The sequence below is a fragment of the Gavia stellata genome, chromosome 21 (genome assembly GCF_030936135.1).
Source record: "Gavia stellata isolate bGavSte3 chromosome 21, bGavSte3.hap2, whole genome shotgun sequence".
NCBI lineage: Eukaryota > Metazoa > Chordata > Aves > Gaviiformes > Gaviidae > Gavia > Gavia stellata.
This window is the reverse complement of record NC_082614.1, coordinates 15,402,134-15,422,945: the sequence shown is the minus strand read 5'-3', so window position 1 is coordinate 15,422,945 and position 20,812 is coordinate 15,402,134. Positions and strand designations below refer to the sequence as shown.

The 20,812-nt window shown below is 48.0% G+C and overlaps 2 protein-coding genes across 12 annotated transcripts in view; one reads left to right on the top strand and one right to left on the bottom strand.

Moving 5' to 3' along the window:
- The window catches only part of GIT2 (GIT ArfGAP 2), a 34,718-nt gene extending 22,648 nt beyond the window's left edge, over positions 1 to 12,070 (top strand). For 7 of the 11 annotated variants that reach the window (XM_059827596.1, XM_059827602.1, XM_059827599.1 and 4 more), the window contains 4 exons: positions 3,797 to 3,879; positions 3,994 to 4,176; positions 9,300 to 9,363; positions 10,200 to 12,070. In XM_059827596.1, the coding sequence (XP_059683579.1) occupies positions 3,797 to 3,879; positions 3,994 to 4,176; positions 9,300 to 9,363; positions 10,200 to 10,412 (543 nt within the window). In that variant the 3' untranslated portion in view covers positions 10,413 to 12,070. Of the gene's footprint in view, positions 1 to 3,796; positions 3,880 to 3,993; positions 4,177 to 5,895; positions 6,022 to 9,299; positions 9,364 to 10,199 lie in introns of all 11 variants that reach the window. The other 4 variants (XM_059827592.1, XM_059827598.1, XM_059827593.1 and 1 more) reach the window with 1 other exon arrangement.
- Positions 12,071 to 13,594: 1,524 nt separating this feature from the next.
- On the bottom strand, positions 13,595 to 20,414 carry TCHP (trichoplein keratin filament binding). The gene is made up of 12 exons (XM_059827933.1): positions 20,236 to 20,414; positions 19,910 to 20,114; positions 19,534 to 19,590; positions 18,903 to 18,971; positions 17,897 to 18,070; positions 17,286 to 17,398; positions 16,903 to 16,969; positions 16,442 to 16,614; positions 15,348 to 15,429; positions 14,925 to 15,110; positions 14,688 to 14,831; positions 13,595 to 13,994 (listed from the first exon to the last, which is right to left on the bottom strand). Exons 1-12 carry the CDS (start codon positions 20,412 to 20,414, stop codon positions 13,962 to 13,964), a joined length of 1,482 nt encoding a protein of 493 aa, XP_059683916.1. The 3' UTR covers positions 13,595 to 13,961.
- Positions 20,415 to 20,812: the final 398 nt, after the last annotated feature.

The window sequence follows — 20,812 nt, the reverse complement described above, 5'->3', positions numbered from 1 at the left end:
ATATAATGAAATCAGTACCATCTCATTCTGTTTCTTGGGCAAGCATTGGAGAGTCTCTAATCAAATTTTACTACGTAATACTAAATTTTTCAAAGAACTCAAGTTTGTGGGTTTAGATGTTGAATGGTCATACTCTGGCCTCTTTCTGCCAGGATAAAGAACCTGCTTTTTAAATTCTTATGTCCCCATTTTATTTTGACAGTGCAGTGTGTGGATGTATCCGTTGAGAAAATACTAGATTTGCAAGTAGGGCTAGATGATAAAACTTACAAGGAAATATCCTGCTTGGTCAAATGCAAATCTAGGTTTGGCTGCAGCTGATATCAGTACTGTGTAGTACTAGAAACTTGCAGAGGTTTTGTTTCATTTTTTTTATTGTACACTGATTCTATACTGTATTACTGATTCCATAATGTCCTATTTTTGTAATTCATTGTTGTCACCTGTATTTCTGACCATAGCGTGGAGCTTTGCTGCTAATCGTATTGTTCTTCCTCTTTATGTCTGGGAGAGGGGAAGGTCAGACCCTACATATAATAGTTTCGTATCTTCAAAATAGGTGTCACTTTCAGATTTGATCTTTACTAGCTATCCTGAGAGGTGAGCGTTCAAAAAATGGTTGTTTTATCCTTCTGTGCAGAATAACTTCAAAATGGATGGAAAGCATTCATAGTCCAGGTGCTTCAGAGTTAAGAATTGTTGGTTTTAACACTAGACGAGTGCTTAACAAACATACTGGATCTTAACCAATGAAAACCAATTCCTAGTCACATTTTTTTGTCTGTCCTTAGGGTATAAAAGTATTATTTCCTAAATGTATGGATCAGGGATGCAAATTGAAGGTGTCCCTTACAGTCTAACACTTGAGATGCCCTCATCTTGACTTCAGAGCTTCTGTAAAGCTCCAAGACTGGTTATTCAGTGGAGATTGCTCATGTAATAGGGTCCTTCACAGTGTCTGTGACTAAGGCAGGAGCTGATGCAGAGGCTGGTCTGTATGTAGAGCGACACTGATGTGGCGTACTTGCAAATGGGACGAGCTGTAGTAGGCGCTTGTGATGAGCTTTGCAATTTTTAAGACTAAAGTAGGCGGATGTGTGGTGATCCTGGGGGCCTGGCTTGAGGGATGGGAGTGTGCCTCAGAGGCTTCAAACTCCAAATTCTCGTGAACTGCAGAGATTGGCCTGACAGTAGGTATTCATAGCATAAACCTCCAGGATGTTGTATTGCCTGGGCATAAAATATCCAAGAAGGCTAATCCAGGTTAAAAAAGGGAGCCTGTCTATCTGAAAGTCTGCTTTGAATCTCTTCCTGACAGAGAGGGCAGTATGTTAGGATCTGCAGGGAGAGCACTCTTGAGCTGTCATGGTGCAAGTATGCTTATTTGTGTTAGCAGCCCTCTGAGAGGGTAAAAAAAAAAAGAGGTTGAAAAGGTGTTTAGGGAAAAAAACCTGAGCATCATCCTTGCCCATGGATTGGATGCCTTACTGGGAGGTGCAGAACTGGTCTGTATGGGAGTAGGAAGTGGTAAGTGTTCTGCTGTCGCACCAGGGAGGAAGTGCGTGTGCTCAGAGGCAGGGAATGGGCAGCACTCCGGTTCCCAGTGTGGACACAGTCACTGTGTATCTCCCCAGGGAATGCCACGTGAAGGGGAGAGCAGGAATCTTACGGGCCTCTGACTCTGTTTATGGCCTCCACCCTCTGGAGCAGCACTCTGCAGCTGGGCCTTCCTGTGCTGTTTCAGCCTCTGCTGTGCAGCTGGCCTCCAAGCTCATTCTGGTACCCCACTCTTGATTCATCCTTTACTCTGGGTTCAGACTCCTGGTTGGATCAGCCTCCCCTTTTGCAATGGGCCTCCCATGCTCAGACCAGCCTCCACTTCCTTGTGTGGCCCTACAACGCTCGGACCGGCCTCCACTTCCTTGTGTGCCTCCTGCCCTTGTTCCGGCCTCCACTTTGGAACTGGCCTACTACCCTCCTTTTTAACACAAATTCTTCAGTGGCCCTCTACTCTTGATGGTTAGGCCTGCAGACATTGTTTCATGCTATGCTCTGGGCCACAGCTGTCACTTACTTGGCCTCCCAACCTTGTTTTGGTTGCCAGTCTGCAGTGGGCCTCAACTCGGCCCCCCTTTGGCCTCAACTTGGCCCCATTTTGGCCTCCTGCCTGCAGCGGGCCTCAACTCGTTTCAGCCTCAGCACATCTTTTTTCGGCCTCCTGCCACCATTTCTGCTTCCTACCCCTGTTTTGGCCTCCAGTCCGCAATGAGCTTCAGCTTGGCCTTTTTCGGCCTCCCACCCCAATTTCGGCCTCCAACCTGCAATAGGCCTCAACTCATGCTCCCTTTGGGCCTCCCACATGCAATAGGCCTCAACTTGCCCCTTTCGGCCTCCCACCCCCCTTTCAGCCTCCAATTTCAGTGCCCTCAGCTTTGGCCTCCCACCCCCCTCTTTCGGCTTCCCACCCCCCTTTCGGCCTCTAATTTGCAGTGGGCCTCCCACCCCCCCCTTTTGGCTGCCAATCTGCAGTGGGCCTCAACTCACCTATTCTCGGCCTCCCACCCGCCCTTTCGGCCTCCAATCTGTAACGGGCCTCAACTCACCTATTCTCAGCCTCCCATCTGCTCTTTCAGCCTCCCACCCGCTCTTTCGGTCTCCAATCTGGAATACGCATTAAGTTGCCTTCTTTCGGCCTCCCACCCCCATTTCATCCTGCAGTCTGCAACAAGACCTCACCTCACTTTGTTTGTCCTCCCACCCCTGTTTCAGTCTCCAATCCGGATCGGACCTCTACTTGCGTTGTTTCGGTCTCCCACCCCTGTTTTGGCTTCCCACCCCCATTTTGGGCTCCAATCTGCAACGGGCCTTAACTGTCCTCATTTTGGCTTCCCACCCTTGTTTTGGCCTCTGTTCTGCAATGGGTTCCAAGTCTGGTCTGTTCAGCTTCTTACATGCCCTTTGGTCTTCCTCCATCTGGCCTCCACTCCGCACTTGGCCTCCCGCCATCGTTTCAGTCTCCTGTCTTTATTTTGGCTTTTCCATTGCAACAGTCCTCGACCCTCCTGTTGGTCTCCTGTTCAGTGGTGGGCTTCCCATGCCCGGGTCAGCCTCTGCTTTGTGGGCAGAGCCCCATGGTTGATTTGGCCTCTACTCTGCCATAAGCCTCCCACATTGGGTCCAGCCTCCGACTCTGCCATCGGCCTTCCCTCACTTGGTTCAGCCTCCCACCTTGTGTTGGCCTCAATTCTCGGTTCAGCCTCCCATGCTCGGTTTGGTTTCCGCTCTGTGTTCAAACTCCCGCGCTGTGTCTGGCCTCCGGTCTGCTGTGGGCCTCCTGCTCTTGGTCTGGCCTCTCTCTCCCTGGTGGGCCTCCCCCTCTCCAGTGGGCCTCCCGCTCACTTTTCAGTCTCCTTCTTCGTGGTGCTCCTGCCCTCTCCGTTTGGCCTCTGCTCCCCTGCGGGCCTCCCCCTGCGTGCTCACGGGGTAGTTTCAGTGGCAGGGGAAGGAGGCTGTACTGTGGCCATCTGTCCTGCCACGCAGCCCCGCTGGGTGCCGGGGCAGGGCCCTTGCTTTGGGTCTGGTGTGGCCGTGCCGTGCCGGCAGCACCCAGGGCCTCGGGTACAAGCTGGCGGCAGGAGTCTGGCACAGGGCGGGGGGGCACACTGGGCCGCAGGGCAGCGGCGGGTGCGGAGGCTGTTGTGCTAAAGAGCAAACCCGCGTACGCAGGACGTGGCGCTGGCACAGCTCGGGGCTCTTCTTTCCTGCGCAACACTGAAATAAATTGTATTCGTTGCAGGCCTCCAAGCTGGAGAAGCAGAGCAGCGTGTCCGAGAGCGACTACGATAACCCCACCACCCCTCTGGAGCTGGAGGAGACAGGGTAGGTGCGGTGACGCAGAGCTAAGGGCACAGCTCTGCGCTGTCAGAGGACGGGACGTTGTGTAAGCAGCCAGTTCTGTCCCGCAGGGCCACCCTCTGCTTTGTTCCTTTGCAGGTCAGGCAGGAAGGGCCGGCAGAGGAGCGTCATTTGGCAGGGGGAGGGATCCATCCCTGAAGACACCGACACAGCCCCCAGCTCCAGTCTGCCCAGTACAGAAGATGTGATTCGGAAAACTGAGCAGATCACTAAGAATATTCAGGAGCTGCTGCGAGCAGCACAAGAGAACAAGCATGACAGGTAAGGCGTGAGTGCCGGAAAAGCTCCGGAGTTTGTGAGAGAACGAAGAAAATCCTTCAGGTGTTTGTGAAAGTACAACCACCACCACCCGCGTGAATGCTGGAGATGCCGATTTCATCCTACAAAACGTGTAGGTCCCTGGTGTTTCCTGGTGCGCTGGACCTAGTGCCACGGGGTGAGCGGGTACGAGTGACCAGCACAGGCGGTGGGAACGCACGCTCCCGGCCAAAAAGCCAGCGCAGCCCCCTGCGAGTGGGTTGTAGCTGCAGCACTGCCTGCCTGCCCTGCCCACAGCTGGCATAGGGACGGGGAACGCTGGGGAGCAAAGGGCTTGCGAAGTCCTGCTGCAAAATGAGTCTTGTTTTAGATACAAATCAAACATGTTGCAGAGAATTTGGCGTAAATTTCTTTCGGATCTTCAGACCTCCGTGTCCTTGGGTAAGGACACCCCACAGAAGCGTGGTAGTAACACCAAGTCTGGTTTCAGGAAAAATTTGAGAAGGCGGGGAGGATTTGGCTTTCCTACTGAAGTATTAGTACAGATAACGGACCAGCAAAAGCTATTTTGAACCATCAGGTTTAGACACAGATGTCGCTGGGTAAGCGGGAGACCGTTCATCAGCACGTCAGGTAGCGCGGAGCTTCTGGCCCAACTGACCAATTAATTTTCAGAATAGCTGTGAGCGAGTAAAAGTGATGGTGCCCCTGCCTGATCATCAGGTGGTGCTCCTGCACAGCTCTTTTAGACGGCTGTAAAGAAGAGTTACATCTTCCCAGGTATGAAGATGTTTTAGGTCTGGAACAGCTTTGGTCTCCAGAAAATCTGAATGTGCAGACTGGCAGGTCTTACGTTCTGCCTCCCCTCCCAAGTTCTCTGCCCGTCTTTGCCTGTGAGAAGCGGCTGGCAATTTATGTTAAGCCCTTGCTTCCTGCCTTGCTGAGAGAAGTGCACAACAACGGCGCCACTTCTGTTCTGTGTTTTTTTCCTTCTTGTACTTTTCTATTTTTAGAAGGGACCGCGCGCGGCCTCTCCTTCTCACGCTGAATGGCAAGTTCTAATGCGTTTGTGCTGAGCTCATTGCCCTTGTCTGTAACCTTTTTCACTGCAATCCGTTGTTGCTTGTTTCTCACAGAGAAGCAACAGTAAGAGAAGCTTTAAATGAATTTGGGTTTTATGTGTATCACAGTTTACAGTATTTGAATTATATTTTTTAAAAAAATCCTTGAATGAAACAATGCAGCGTATCTAGCTTTTGCTGTTAAATTTAATAGGTTTTTAAACAACCTGTTAGATTCTTTTTTGTTTTCTCTTCTGTACCATGTGTGGAGTGAGGTGTTTGCCAGTACTTAAATGAGTATAATCTTACAAAACACTGAACTGTGAAGTTGCTGTTCTTCGTTTTCCTGTTCCCTGGCTTTGTCTCAGTGGGCTGAGAACCGCGCAGCCTGGGGCACGCGGGAGATGGAGTAGGCTTGTTCCACCATTCTCTTCTTGCAGTTGGGGAACGCCTCCTTAACAAAATGAGATGCTCAGGGATGTAATAATACATCCTCCAAGATAGCGCTGGGAACGTTGTAGATAAAAATCACGTGCTGTGTAGATAATTGGAGAGTAATAAAATGATGCAAGAATATAATCTATTAATGAAACACCTTCTTCCTTTTTTTTTTTTTCTCGCTTTCTTCTGTTCCTTTTCCTGTGCTCAACTGGCTGAGTAGACCGTTAGAGCGTGCGGGCGTGCTCAAGCTCAGACATAGCCTCGGCTGCTTCAGCACGCTGGTTCCCTGGGCTGAGAGAGCTCCCCTGCAGCCTCTGACCATCCAGCAGCCCGGTCCTGCCTCCTGGTACTCTGACCTCTGTCCCTGCCTCCCAGGCACAGTGTCCTTTCTCTTTCTCTCTGCTGCCTCTTTCCCTCACGCACCGTCTGCACAGGGGTCGTTGAAAGCTATGCATGAAATGCTTCGGATGGTAACGAAACTGCAGGTGGCCAGTACAGAGCGTTACGGACCCATGAGATGACCCGTTCAGTCAGAGCTCCCGGTATCAATTTAATGGGGAACAGAATCACAGCCTGGAAGTGTAACCGTCTCTAGTGTAAAAGATTCTCCTGTCTCTGATCTGTTTATTGTCCATTGAGATAAATTAGATTATGACAACTAAGAGCATAACACGTGGTTGCAGCTTCTGTGCAGTGCTGCAGAAGTGTCATGGTTCCCAAGATGCAACATTGACACCCAACAGCTCAACTATTTATACAGTTGGCATGTCAGATGACATCATTTGTGTCTTGAATCAATGAAAAAAGATGTGTGTTTATATAGTATCTTCCAACCTGACCAAAATATTTTTTTATTAATGCCTAAAATAAAAAAGAAATTTAAGGGAGATGTTCTTTAAAACAAACTTCCCGAGTTCTAACCCCAGGTGTTATTGCCAGAGAGAAATATCAGGAGGAATATGTAAATACCTATATTTATATATATAAATACTGGAGGAAGAGGTTACCACAAGGTACTGCTCATGATGGATTCTTTTTTCCAAGCTGTCGCTACTTGAAAATCTTCCTGATGTCTTAGTGGAATGTGTGTAAACTCAACAAATGTGTCAGGTTATTTCATGAGCTTACAGTGAGGGTTTAGACTATAAAATAAAGCAATTCCTCCAAGACACATTGCGAACTTTGCAGCTAACCTAGAGAACATACTATGAAATATGTCTCATTAATCTTGGGCTCTTTTGTTCAAGTTATTCTTAGGGCTTTCTCTGCCTTGTTAGTGCAGGGTTTAATCAGCAAACTGGCTTTTTAATGAGGTAAGGTGCTGTTCAGCGTGACTTGTAGGGAGCAAATTAATTGTTAGCTCAATAGCAGAACGGGAATTCCAGTGAGCTTGGAAGACTTCTCTCCACTTTTAGTTTATTTGGAAGAACGCATGTGATTTGAGACATATGGAAATACTCCTTTTTAAAGCAGTTTTCCTGCATTGCCAAAATGACCCCCGTGCGTTGCTTCTTTCTCAGTGCATTTGCGAGTGACCTATTTTTGCACCTTCGGGATTGCAAGATGACTGCATAAATAATGACTGGGGGTTGGGTTTGGGGGTTTCTTTGCTTGAAAGGGCAACGATCTACCATAATCTACAGACGCTGAATGTTTTTCTTGAATGCTGCTGCTTTGTGATTTCTGAGATTCTCTTGCTTAAGACTGAATCATGTTAACTAACATATGCTGAAATTGAGTCTTTGAAGCATAAAAATGAGTTTTTTTAAATTAGACTTTCGACAGACCACACTAACACAGCGTTTCACAGCAGCTTATGGGAAATCGTTTTAAGATCTGTTTTGAAGAGACCAGTTTTCATTTGGTGTATAAATCAGAAGTGAAATCTATGAGGACTAATGGAATCTGCCTTTGTTTTATTAGCTAACTCAACAGAATTACTGAATATTTCGCCTAAAACTCACACACTGTGAAAGTGGTTGGTAGTTTGGAGATACATCTATCTGTAAGCTGCTGTATGAGAATTGTGCGTTGTCTGTTTATTGTGTATAAATTAATCTGAGAAGGCATCTTGGTGTTCTTAAGTTACCTTCATGTGATGTTTTACCTTTAGTTGAACTTTACCAAAAAAGCGAGGTATGAATTCTGTACTGGAAGTTTGGCATGCCCCGTTCTCAGTAGGTGTCTAGCCTTCCAGTTTGTGAAATGAGAAAGGGGAAATAATGTGCATGGTGCTGCATTCCTGGCCTCAACCGATAATGAACTGACACAAGGACGGAAATAAATCTCCTTGGAATCAAGGTGTGTCCTCAACGTGCATCTCTGCAACAAACTAAAGCTTCCAGCCCCGCTGCTGACCCAGAGAGATGCGTGTTTGTTACCGCGATCGCTCAGAGTTTAGCTGAGAACCGATGGGTTAAAAGCTTACGGAGGTCAGACTTCAGGTCTTGCTGCCAAGTGTTTTAATACAGTTTTTTGAGTTTACGGTATTTTGGTAACTCAGGTACAAGGTGGTTTTTTTTAAAGGTTTCTACTTTGTAACTTACACATGGAAAAGAAGTGCAGGAAAATTGCATTGCTTCAGAGGTGTAAGCAAGACAGTCCTATAAATATCAACACTTGGCTGTTAAATTATTTTTAAGAGTTTGGATGGCCAAAGTTCAACTCTGAAACATAAAATCAATTGAAACACCTTTGGGGTTTTTTTAACTTTTCTTCAGAGATTAATGGATATTTTTAGCTGCTCAGATCCTTAGTAGTTTTAAAACTTTTTTTTAGCAGAGTGGTTTTACAGTCTCTTGTGTTATGCAGAAAGAGCTCTTTCAAAACAAATGGATAGAGATTTCTCTAAAATGGCAGCAAGCTAAACTTGATCCCACATACAAAGTGGGTTTTTTAACCTGCTTTTGATTGTCAACGCTGCACTGAGGGGGAAAAAAAGGTGCTTTTTTTCCAAAGCACCTCTGTGTCACCGCATTTTGTTTAAATATTTTCAAACTGCAGAATCTTACTTTACTTTGTGCCTGACTTACATGAACCAGTTTGCTTGGGCACGCTCTCCCACACGTAACAGTAATACGTTGTTGGGCATACACCAGACAGAACAAGCTGAGCAATTTTCTGTACAATTTGGAGACGAGTTCTAGCATTTGAATAGTTGGGTGGGGGGAAGGTTAAGAAATGCAGCTGTATGAATTAATGTGCAGTTAATATTCATAGACACATTTCCATAATTGCATACAAATTGGGACTTTTTCTGACAATGTTTGGTATAATAGGTGTGGACAGTTACTCCTTCAAACAAACTTTGATCAAAGAGTAATGAAAACTTAACCAACAGTACAAAATTATTGCTTAAGTTCTTGCTTTTTCTGAAGTCGCATAGTTACATACAAACTTGTGCTGCAGTGTGCCGGGCAATGCCGAGGAGGCACTAAGAGTCACCACGTTGTGTGTCGCACTACCTACTTCAGTTGCCTACAGTGCAGCCTACAAAGATATTTTTAGGATATATATGGGGGTTTTGTTACCCAGTTGTTTTTAGAGTAGCAGCCCCTGACTAGTGAAATTGGAAGAGGAAAGGGAGTCTTTACATAATGAATAATACATTGCATCTTTTTGCAGCTATATACCGTGCTCCGAGAGAATACATGTGGCAGTAACGGAAATGGCAGCCTTGTTCCCAAAAGTAAGTACCTTCCAGCATTAAAATGGTTTTGGCCTCATTCCTCCTTGGTAGAATTCTCTTCAGTACATGAAAACCAAAAGCCGAAGGTAGGGAGAAATGCCTAGGTGTTTTTGCCAAATCTTGCATCTTTGTATTTATTAGCATGCCAATTGGGAAGGGCTAATTTGTGAATCCAAGCCTTTAATTTTACTCTTGAACTCTAAGAATTGCATGCAGTTCCTCCGAAACGTGAGGTGACTTGCATCTAGCTTGAGGAGTCATGTGGTTATAGAGAAATTTTGCTAGAGTCGTCCCCTTCAAGGTTCCAGTTGAATGCTGTTGCCTGGATTTCTTACTTCCAGGTATGTTTAGATCTGTTCCTTCACACCAAATTTTAGGGAGGGAAATCTCAGTGATTATTTTTTTTTTAAGTCAGATAAAACTGCAAGGAAAATCTAATGCTGTTGTGTGTACCTGAACGGATTGTCTTGTACACGCTGTACCCTGATGTCAGCCAGGACATGGGCTGGGTAGCAGTAAATGGGCTCTAGAAAATCTGTATGAGTAACTTCCCAAAAGAGAGCGTGAAGCAATATTCCCTGCGTGCTGCTTGGCAGCAGTCTGAAATGTCCCTGAGATGAGAGAGGAGAAATTCCAGGAACTTGTTTCATCCACCGCTACCTCACGTCTCTGCAGCGATGGCTTATAATGTCTCCTGTAGCACAGAGAAGTCCGTGCAGAAGGCAGGGCCCTAGCAGTAGAAGTTTCTTATTAAAGAACATTTGTGAATCACAACCGGCTAATTAAAAGCGATCCTAAAACAGTTTTGTTGTTCAACTTCTACTTTCCTTTCCCAGAAACCCAAATCTGAGCTGGTAAGGACTTCTTTGCGTCTGCTGACATCTAGTGCCTACAGACTCCAATCCGAGTGCAAAAAAACCCTTCCTGTGGAGACGTGCCCTACGACAGACATCCAGCTGGTCACGCAGCAAGTGATCCAGTGTGCCTACGACATCGCCAAGGCTGCTAAACAGCTGGTCACCATCACAACCAAAGAGAACAACAACTGAGTCACACTTGGTTTTTTAGTCGTGTTTTTTTTAAAGGTTGAATTTCAAATATAGATGTGGAACTATTCGAATTTTTATGAGAAAAACTAAAGGGGCAAGAAACTTTTTTTAAAACTCAGTATTATTTTTGCATGTTTTCTAACAATTTTATGATTAATTTAACCCACTGCCTTATTTTGTGCCTGTGTCGCCAGTTTAGTTACAGATAATAGCATGTTGCGAATAGCTGTTGAGCCGTTATCACGTACCAGCGTTGTATCAAGCTCTTGCTAGATGTTTCCCTGGGGCCACGTTCTGCTTTCAGATATTGCTTGCAAAACTCCTGCTGAAGTCAGCTGCACGCGTCAGAGGGCAGAATCTCGCCTCCGCTCTGTCCGTCCTGGAGCCTCACGTGCCGTGATGCTGCTGACTGAGAAACCTGCAGACGAAACAGGCTCCGAAGGCTCCAGGACCGTAACTGCTACCAGGCAGGAAGAAGGCTGTAGTCCTGATAACAGGGTACAAGCCGAATATTATCTGTTCCCATATCAACTGTTGTGCAATAATATGTTTTTAGTTTGCTAAAACGATAGTAGTTGTGGGCATCTGAGCTTATTACATGTAACTATACAATCTTTGTCACTTTATCTGTTTTGGAAGGAATTTGAAACTTAATAGTTATTTCTTTTAGTTGTCACTATGCCATTAATATATAAGTTTGATGTTACTTTAGGGCATTAGTGGTTAAAATATTATCCTTTGTTTCTGATTTAATAATTCATTCTTAAGTTTCCTACAGAATGTTACTGTCATGTTCAACGCACCATCCTGTCTGCAGCAGCATTGCTCAGTAACTCAAGATGCAATTTCACTAAGGATTTCTGTGCTAATTAAAAAAAAAAAAACAAAAAAGGAAGTTAGAAGAGTGCCAGTGCAAAAGCAGCTGTGTCTGACATAGCGTATAACCTCTGTACCTCAACATATCCAAATGTGAAAAGATTGCTTATATCTAGTAAGTTTTATGCAAATCTGTCAAAATTTTACAGCCTACATACAGAGTAACCCACGCTAGGCTGCCTGTCAGAAAGGCAGGTGGGTGACAAATGTCAGTGTGTGTTTCCGGTCTTCCCATTCACAACAGTCCACAAAACTTCCAAAAATGTGTCAGTCCGCAATTTCAAAAATGAGAGGGTTTTGGGAGTCTAAATTTCATGACGGGGAGGAGGAAAAATGACTAATTTTTGCTTCAGTGTGTGTCCCATTTAGAAGTGTGTTGTCATTTTCAAGGAGCCGGCCACGGCAGTTCAGCTGGCAGCCACTTAAAGGGGTCTTTTAGTTAAGAGCGAAGTTACGGAACTGCAGCGCCTGTCACGGGGCAGCAGCTGATGTGAATATTCAGACAGTTTTCACAGAATTGAGTCAGAAACAGCTATCTGCTGTTCCACAAACAGGTCGGCAGTATGTGGTCTGCCAAAACCATGAACTCTTCAAGGCTTTCTGGTGAAAAACTGCCAAATTTAGGTGAACAAATGAACTAAAGTTCAGTGGCTGGTTCCTTTTCAAATTGTGCTGTGTTTGTATGTATATATAAACACCAAGTGCCACAACACTGTTGGATTCTTCTATGTTGTAATTAGGTCCCTTTTTAAAGTAGTGCAAGTTGGAGGGAGGGAAGGGAGGGAGAGTAGATGACCCAGTAAATTAATTATGTTCTTCATTGTGGGGTTTTTTTAATTTCCTTTCTGCACTTCTGAATTCCAGAACTGTCTCTAAACTTACAGGAATGTGGGCAAGCTGGGATTAGAACTGCAACAGCATTTGTAAAATCTACTTCAAAATTATGTTGCTGGCAATTAAATACATTGATAATCTTCTAGGAACTTTGCCTTAAATTGGCATCATTGAAAGGCAGCGGACGGCATTTTTATATCTCTCAGGACACCATTGTATGCTTTTCTTTAACATATCTTACCCGATTTCCAAAGCAGGGTAACGCTGAGTTACGTTGTAAGTTACCATTTGTTTAAACTTGCCTCTCTACCAAAACAAAAGGATGCTTTGATAACTGCAAGCCCTTGTTCCAGCTACGCTAGCTCCAGATTTTTCTAAAATCAGTCATTTTGCTTGTCGGAAGGCCTAGCTGTAACAACATGGCCAACCCCGAACTGATTTCTCATTCTGTCACTTCAACAGCGTTTCTGGACAATTCCCCCATCTCCTAGTTTGTCCTAGGCTGGTTATGGTCACACTGTCATCGCTCCGGAACCACGGTGACTGTCATGCAAGATAGGCAATTTTCTGACGTTCTCAGTAAAACAGACGTGGTCTGAGCACGTGCTGCGTCGGCTCTTTTCACAAACGGGCAGAGTGGTTCAAAACCACGGGTGGGACTGAAGAGTAGAACGTAGATTAGCCCTCAAATCATACAGCACTGCGGGTCAGAAGAGTTGCAATACCCAAAATAACAACAGTGTTTTTTTCTTTTATGACTAGATCTCTTTTTCCCCTGTAAACAAACTTGCTCTTTCTTTACTAAATGCTGCATAGGAAAGTAAAAGTTTTTTTGCCTTTTTCCAAAACTTGTATTTATCAGTGTCATTCTGTCTGTACAATATTTTGACTTAATCTTTTGTTTACTGTATTACTATAAAATGCTAAAACCCTTTCAGTGTGTGAAGTTATTTGGGGTTATTTGGCTGCTGATTCTGTAAAGATCTTGGAAAAGGTTCCTACAGTTGAGTAAAGCCTGCCGTGTTAACGGCACCCATCTTTCTAACGGCCCTGCAACAGCTCCTCGCGTGCTGTGCCAGGATCTGAACGTGCCACACCAGCTGAAGTGTGTGGACTGATTTTAAGCTGCAGTTGCTGACAATAATAGCAAGGAATCAAGTGCAATAATCAGCTAAAACTCCCCTCCCTCCCCTCCTGTTGCAGCAGTTTGCTCACGCAAAGAAACAAAGGGTCCTTCAGGTTGCAATTACTCATTATTTATGAAAGAAGTAAAAAAAAACAAAAATTAATGAAGTCTTCAGCACCTTCTGGAGAGGAACTGGACATGTTACGAATTGCTGCCGCAGCACATGTTACTTATCTTACTGATTTGCAATACGTGGTGTGAATTAACTCCTAAAAGCCAGTGGGGCCTCTAGGTGCATCCTCAGTGGTGGGAATCCAACACTTAAATAGCGAACGCAGCACATAGTGGTTTATGGTTCCCATTCCACGGGAGGCACGGATTCTTTCATAGGTTAGATCCGAAGGGCCCATTTATTTGCTGTGCTGCTACTAAAATACATCATCACAACTCCCAAACACGGAGTAAGTGAAGCAGTTCAGTCCTCCAAGGACGCTCACACCTCCGCGTTCTTGAAGCCAGTAGAGATTTGCTCTTGTGTTCAGCTGGGCCAGAGCTAAGTATTCTCAGAAATCCACTCAGTTGAGTCTCGGAGTCATTGTAGGCTATTCCAAAGCCACTGTTATTTCAGGAGTTCCTTGATTCTTCAAATTTTTCTTTCTGTAGCCTGCAACTGCAGTTAGTGCTTGTTCCTCAGGTGCAAAGGACAAGACTCCTCAGGTCCATGCTGCTTTTGGGTAACTGTAGAGCTACCAGGGTCAAAACAAAGATCATAACTAGTTCATGGGCTCTAGAATTTATCCGCACACATGCTATTCAGCGTGCAGAGAAGGTACTCTCAGAGTATCCTCCAAGAAAAGGCAGCAGTAACGTTTAAGAGTTGATGCTTTAAGGCAGTAACACCTCCTTCCAGCTGCCCCTGACTTCTGTAGCTGCTGTCTAATAAGCGACAGAGAGGTGAGCGACTCTGCACAGTACCTCATAGATTAGTATGAAAAGTGTGATCTGCTGGGCGTGTGGGTTAGGTAGGGTTACTCAAATTCAGCTTAGTTTTTAGAGCTAGGCAAAGTATGACAGAAGACGGAAAGACACGGAGCAGCTGAGATGCGCTGTACCAACGGCATTAATGCAGCTGACAATGACGAAAATAATTAGAATAATATTTGAGGCAGCAGCAAGTCTGCCGCAAAAATTATGTAAAAATGGGGACCTAAAGCATCAATATCAGCAAAAGAAAAGCAATTTATAAGAGAGAACTGTAGACCTCTGTTAGAAATAGCAGCAGGGGAGGGCACGAGCCCGGTGTTCTGCCCTGGTGCTGTGCGGCAGCTAAGGCGCAGGTTAGAAGCAACAACAATTCTGCTTGAGTGATGCCCTCCCCGATGGGCTCGCGCGTCAGGGTGATGCGTGTGCGTGGGCTTCCCCTTAATGCTGCTACCTACCCGGCTGCGATAGCCTTGCTCAGCCATGTGCTTGGCCTCCTGCCGCACTAACTCCTCACAGCGCTGCCGGGCTGATCGCTCCTCTTCTTCCTCCTCCCTCCGGCGCTGCTGCTCCTCCCATTCTTGCAAGCGGCGCTCCGTCAGCTGGGCACAGAGAAGACGGGGCTGTTAAGGCAAGACCAGACACAGACTGGGCACCTTCAACAGCTGGGTGCGGATCTGGGAAGTGTGCTGTACCTGCGCGTCCAGCTCCTGCCTGCGGGCTGTCTTCAGTTCCTCCTCCTGCTCCTTCTCTCTCCTCGTCAGTTCTTTTGCCTCTTCAAGTTCTTTAATCAGCTGCTCTCGATACTTTATAGACTCCTCCTGGGCTCGTCTGTTTACCTCCATCTTCTCTTGGATCTGGCGCTGCCTGCCTGCAAGGACCTTCATGAAGCAAGAGGATAAAGGGAGAAGGTAAGTCAAGAAAGGGGCCAGACTTAGAAGCAGAACTGGGGAAACCTCAGTGCAGATGGTTAAACAGCTCTCAGAAAATGTATCGGACAAGCAGAGAAATTCTGCCCTGGGCACTGCAGGCTGTAACCCTCTGGAGCATGGAGGGTCACAGCTGGAACGATGGCTTCATCGAACCAAGAGAGACACCTCATTGAAAAAGGTCATCACCTCGCTCATCAGGCGATCTCTGGCTTTCTTCTCTCTTTCCCATTCTTCCTCCCTCTTCTCCCACACTTTTTTAGCTTCTTCTCTAGAGAAAAGAGGAAGAATTATCTCTAAGGTTACTACTTGCAGTTAAAAACACCCTACATACATACTCCATGGGCATAGACGAGCTACCCTGTGCTTTAGAAGAGCGCTCAGGTTTCTCCTCGCGTTTGTTCCCAGGCAGCTAGTGTGTCCGCCCCACCTGTGCCCGTTTCAGAGAGCTCTGATCTCCCTGGTGCTGAACAGCAGGAGGTAACACGCTGAAGGGAATGCTGGCCTGTAGCAGGACTTCTTGGATGGCTGATCTGCCCCAGGCACAGAAGGGCCTCAGGAGAAAGCCTGCATCTTATCAAAAGTACAACTTCACACGGGGCAGCGGGTAGTTAAGGGCATTGCTGGAGAAGCTGAAGATTTTGCAAATCTTCCCCCTGCAACAAAACCTTTAACTAAAACTTGATGGTAGCACACACTGTCCGGTCACCAGTGAAGATGCTCTCTGCGCTGGGCAGAGTGTAAGGTGAACCTGAACGAGGAACCTGAGGCAGCTTTTATCTGCAAGCTCCGAGATACAAAAGGAAACAGTATGCAGGTTTTGGAGTCACTTAAGACTAAACCCCTCCACATCAGTAACGCAGAATCATTGGAAGCTGGTTACAAAGTACTTACAACTAAAAGGTAATTCTTGCTGTCTCTGTGTTACTACCTTTTCTTGTTACTGAAGCTGTTGCCTTAGAGCTAACGTAACAGAAATTGTGGGCTAGGTTTCAGGCCGAAGTAATTGAAAAACAACTGCAGGCTTCGATTCTGTCCTGGCAGAAAAGCTTCGGGTCTGTACTGGCACACTGACTGCCCAGCACAGTACTAGCACACAGAATGAAGGGGCAGAGCTCGCTTCTACCGCGGGGCTTCTAGAACTGCAAGGCCAACCGGACACCGCTTTTTAACGTCCACTTTCAAAGCCTATTTAACAAACACGAATGGAGCTCTGCCAACCAGGCAGGAACATTCAGCACACATGGTCTCTTTAGATGATGCTCAGAGGTGGGCAGACTCACCTAAAAATAGTCTGCAGCTCTGCCTCCCTCTCCTTTTCTAACTGAAGCTGTTCCTCAATGACATGTTTCATCCAGGCAACATCTGCAACAGCTCGCTCTCGTCGCACGGACTGGCGGCGCTGATCCTCATCTTCTTTCTCAAGGAGGGCTAATAAGATTTGCCTGTCTGTCTCCTTGAGAAAAAAAACTACAAGATTAACAACTATCCAGCAGGCTTCCGCCTGGGTGCAGGGCTACTCTCCACAAATTATTGGTGATAGTGTCACAGTGCGCTCAGCAAGACACTCAGTCTGCTGGCTTCCCCATGATCCTTTTGCTCCAGCCCTGTTCACAAGCTGGAAGGGGCTTCCTAACTAATTATCTGTAGGCATCAGAGGCAGACACATAAACAAAACACAAAGAACAAGTTTCTTCAGCACACAGTACCTATAATGTATAAATCAAGGGGTGCTTTCTCTTACCAGCTCCTCCTGTATCTGCTGGACTCGTCTCTGTAGCTGGGCATTACACTGATGCCTCAAAAAGCGACTGAAGGAGAAAAAAAAGGAAACATTCAAACTGACTCTAAAGCCCTATGTTATTATACACCAGCACTCAAGAAGGTACATCTACAACGACCTAACTTAGAGGCAACAGAGGTACCTGCTACTGCTAACACGAACAAAAAGAATAACAGCACCAATGCCTGTCCTCGTTGGCTGTTCTGGGCGCTTCCATCAAAACCCGAATATTTACAACCCACCGCCGCTACCTGAAGTATCTCCCCATGCCCCAAGTACTATCGCGGACATAGGAACAGATTGTACCCAAGCCCTGCTGAAACAAGCTACACTTGATCTCGTACCCAAACTCGCTCTTCTTCCGGTGCTCTTCCATTTGTTTCCTTTCTTCTTCCAAGTTCTCCAGCTCCCACTGCTGCTTTAATAAATTCTCTTGTTCTTTTTTCAGCTTTGTTGCCTAAAACGAAAAAACAACCACCAAGAAAGGGCGTGTCAGAGAGCTAGGACATTCCAGAGAGAGCGTTTGTACCAGAGTTTGTACCCCGTTCTGCTCCTCTGCAAGCAGTCAAAATCCTAATTGCAGTAAACACTCCACATTCATTTAATTTGTGGCTCAGTGGCTCACAGCACAATAAACACTGTGAGGAGCCCCAGCTGAAAATGCCTTTGACCCGAACCTGTCACACTTAGAAGTTTCTACAAACCTTTTTCTCATCTGGTGCAGCACAAAAGGGTGCTCACATTTCAAGAGGAGGAAACAAAAGCTACTGGAATGCAGTTATTATGCCAGTGTTCACGGGAGAGGTCTACATTACTAACAGAAATTACGTCACAGCTAACTTTGTTCCAGATTTAATCTAGTGGAAACCTGGAGGGAAGAGGTCAGGTCAGCGTTGCTGTATTTCCAAGTGAAACAATGAATTTCCTTCTCAAATGAGGAGAAAGTAAAGATTACCTCTGTCTCCTGTAATTTTAGTTCTTCTATTTGTTGAAGCAACGTCTCCGCTTGCTTCTTTTCTGCCAGCCGACGCTTCTCTTCCTCTCGTCTCATTCTTTCCAGCGCTTCCCTTCGTGCAACTTCATATTCGTTTTCATAACGCTTTTTCTCTTCAAGTTCAGCTGCTTCTTGCTTTCCGAGCCAAAAGAAAACATGGCATTTAAGGTTAGGCTAACACAAAGAAACAGGCTCTGGCTCAGGAAATCCACAAATCAAACTCCTGCAAGCTGACATGTATTGGGAAAATATGGAACAAAATATGCTAGGAAGAAACACAAGGACAAAGTCAAAGTGCTGCTCACTGCCTGAAAATGGTTATCAGTCTATAGACGTCCTTCGCAGGACCCTGCACAGGTCTGATGCTAGGGTCAGGTGGTCTCACAAATACACTCAGATTTTCCTATTACAATCTAGATTATTGTTTTATTTAACTCTGAAATCTGTATTTGCAGGCCTTTATTACTCTCTTACATCAAATCACTGCATTCCCCTATCTAGTAGGTGCATATTCAAACACTGAGCTCTTGCAGCTTTGCACGGGCTCTGCACTGCAGTTGCTGTTAGACAAGCACCCAGTGCCACAGTGAATCCTGCAACGGATCCGTTCAGCAGATAGCACTGGATTTTCTAGGAGATGGATAGTGTGTACTTGTCAGACAGGAACGATGGCCCTTCATGAAAAGCATCCTTCCTGTTCACAGCTCTGGTCATTCTGCGGACACCAGAACTCCCCCTCGCTACAGAATGAGCACAGTGGCCTCAGTCATTGTGTGGATCAAAACTGGTGTGATAAAAACGAGCAAACAGCCAACTCCTATTCCTTCCACATCCGAGCTGTGTCCGTAGAGGAAGGCAAGCTGTCTGCCAGCCGGGTCAAAAGGCACATGGCGTCACACCTCCGCCTGCTCACGGGTTTCAGGAGTCTGCCCTAGTGACCAGTAACACCAGGGCTACCCCAGCGTACCTTGGATTTCTGCATTAGCTGATCCCCCCAGGCCTCCATCACGTGCTTCCTGTGCAGATCCGACTCCACCTGTAGACGACAACAGATGCCATTAGTGCCGGAGGCTCTCCTGTCCCCCAGGATCTACTGGACTCTCTGGAGCTCCTCCTGGCCCAGCCGTAGGCCTGAAATCCCAGCAGGATCTGCCTCTGCAGAGGTGGGCTCATTTGGGTGTCCTTGGTGCCCCCCAGGTCACGAGCTGAGGGTCAACGTCACGTGCTGGGAAACACTACGGTGACACTGAAACCAGAGCTGTGGCGGCCAGAGCAGCAGGTCAGTGGAATAAATAATAGGGAAGCGCCAAGGACACAGCAGGTACAGCTTTAAGAAGCACCTGAGATACTTACATCACAGGCACTGAAAATCTGCTCTCAGTGTCAGAATAGATTCCTGACTGGTTTTGAAAAATATCAGCTTTGAGGGGACTTCTTACACAGTTAAGTCATTTAACTCTTTGCCTTTTGCTTATCAGAACTGCAGACAATTGCTGTGATTCAAGATGAATAACAGCAGTAGATAGATGATGATTTCCAAGCTAAAAACTGGTTTAATAAATGCAGGGCAGCAGGGACTAAAAAGAAAGCCACATCACCTCCCGGAGCTCAGCGTTGTTTTTCTTCCAGTGCTCATACAGCAGCTGCTCCGCAACCTGGGAACACGGGAGCTGGATTAGGTGGGAATACGGAAGAATTCGAGACATCAAACCCTCCCCCGGCAGCCATTAGTTAAGCGCACCGAGGGCTGAAAAAGGCAACGCGGGGCCCCTCTCTCCGGCCGCCAGCGAGTGCCGGTTGCAGGTCGAAAGCAGGGCAGCGGCCTCGCCCGGCCCGTCGCCGGGAGGGCTGAACGAGCGCTCCCTCACCGGCAGCGATGAGGCCGGGACCCCGGGCCGCGAGGCCTCTCCCGGCGCCGGGCACGGCCGGGCCGCGAAGAGCCGGGGCCGCGGGAGGCCCCGCCGCTCCCCTCACCTCCCTCCGCCGCTCCTCCCGGCCGCCTCGCAGCTCCTCGCTCCGCCGCCGCATCCCGACGAGCTCCGACCCGCGGCCCCGCCGCAGCTCCCGCAGCTCCGCCGCCAGCGCCTCCCGCTCCTCGCCCAGCAGCCGCCGCAGCCGCGCCCGCCGCTGCTCCAGCCGCGCCGCCGCCTCCTCCGCCTCCCGCCGCGCCGCCGCCGGGCTGCGACACACCCGGCGTGTCAGGGGGAGCGCCCGCCGCCCGCCCGGGGCCCGGCCTCCCCGCCCGGGGTCCCCGCTCCCCGCCCGGGGCCCGGCGCGGCCTCCCCGGGCCCGGCCCGTACCTGGGCGGGAGGGCGCGCGGCGCGCTCCACCGCGCCTGCCTGGAGCAGCAAATGGCGGCCCGGGCGAAGGAGCGGCTGGCCCGCTCCCACTGCTGCCGGCTGCGCGCCTCCAGCTCCCGCCGCCGCTCGGCGGCCCCGCGCTCCAGGGCCCGGCCCCGCACGGCCCAGCGCAGCGCCATCGCCCGCCGCTAACGGCCGCCGCCCGTCGCCATGGCAACGCTGCCGGCCGCTACGGGCGCCGCCGAGGGACACGCCGGGCCGAGCTTCGCGGGAAGGGCGGGGCGGCCGCTCCCCGCGGGCCCACACCCACCCGGCGCGGGGGACCCGCTTCTGCCGCCGCCACCTCCGTGCCCCGTCTGAGGCCAGAGCGCGAAGGAGCCGTTCGCCGGGCTGGGTGGCCGGGGCGGTCTGAGAGGGCAGCCGGGCTGGCGGCAGCGCGGGCGCTCGTTGCTGCCGGCAGCTCAAGTTACTTATCGGGCTGTAAATATTTCAGGGGGGTTGAAGGTCTCCGTTCGTGCCAGCCTTGGCAGCGCCGCCGGCAGAAGCTGGCCCCGCACCGAACCGGCCCGGGACGCTG

Excerpts from the sequence above, each read along its gene's own strand:
- TCHP (XM_059827933.1), bottom strand. The coding sequence starts at position 20,414 with ATGGCGCTGCGCTGGGCCGTGCGGGGCCGGGCCCTGGAGCGCGGGGCC. Across the intron at positions 16,970-17,285 it reads CGGAAGAAGAGCGAGTTTGG|TCGCTTTTTGAGGCATCAGT; the intron begins GTACGAGATCAA and ends TTTCTCCTTCAG. Across the intron at positions 15,111-15,347 it reads GAGATCGCCTGATGAGCGAG|GTCCTTGCAGGCAGGCAGCG; the intron begins GTGATGACCTTT and ends TGCTTCATGAAG.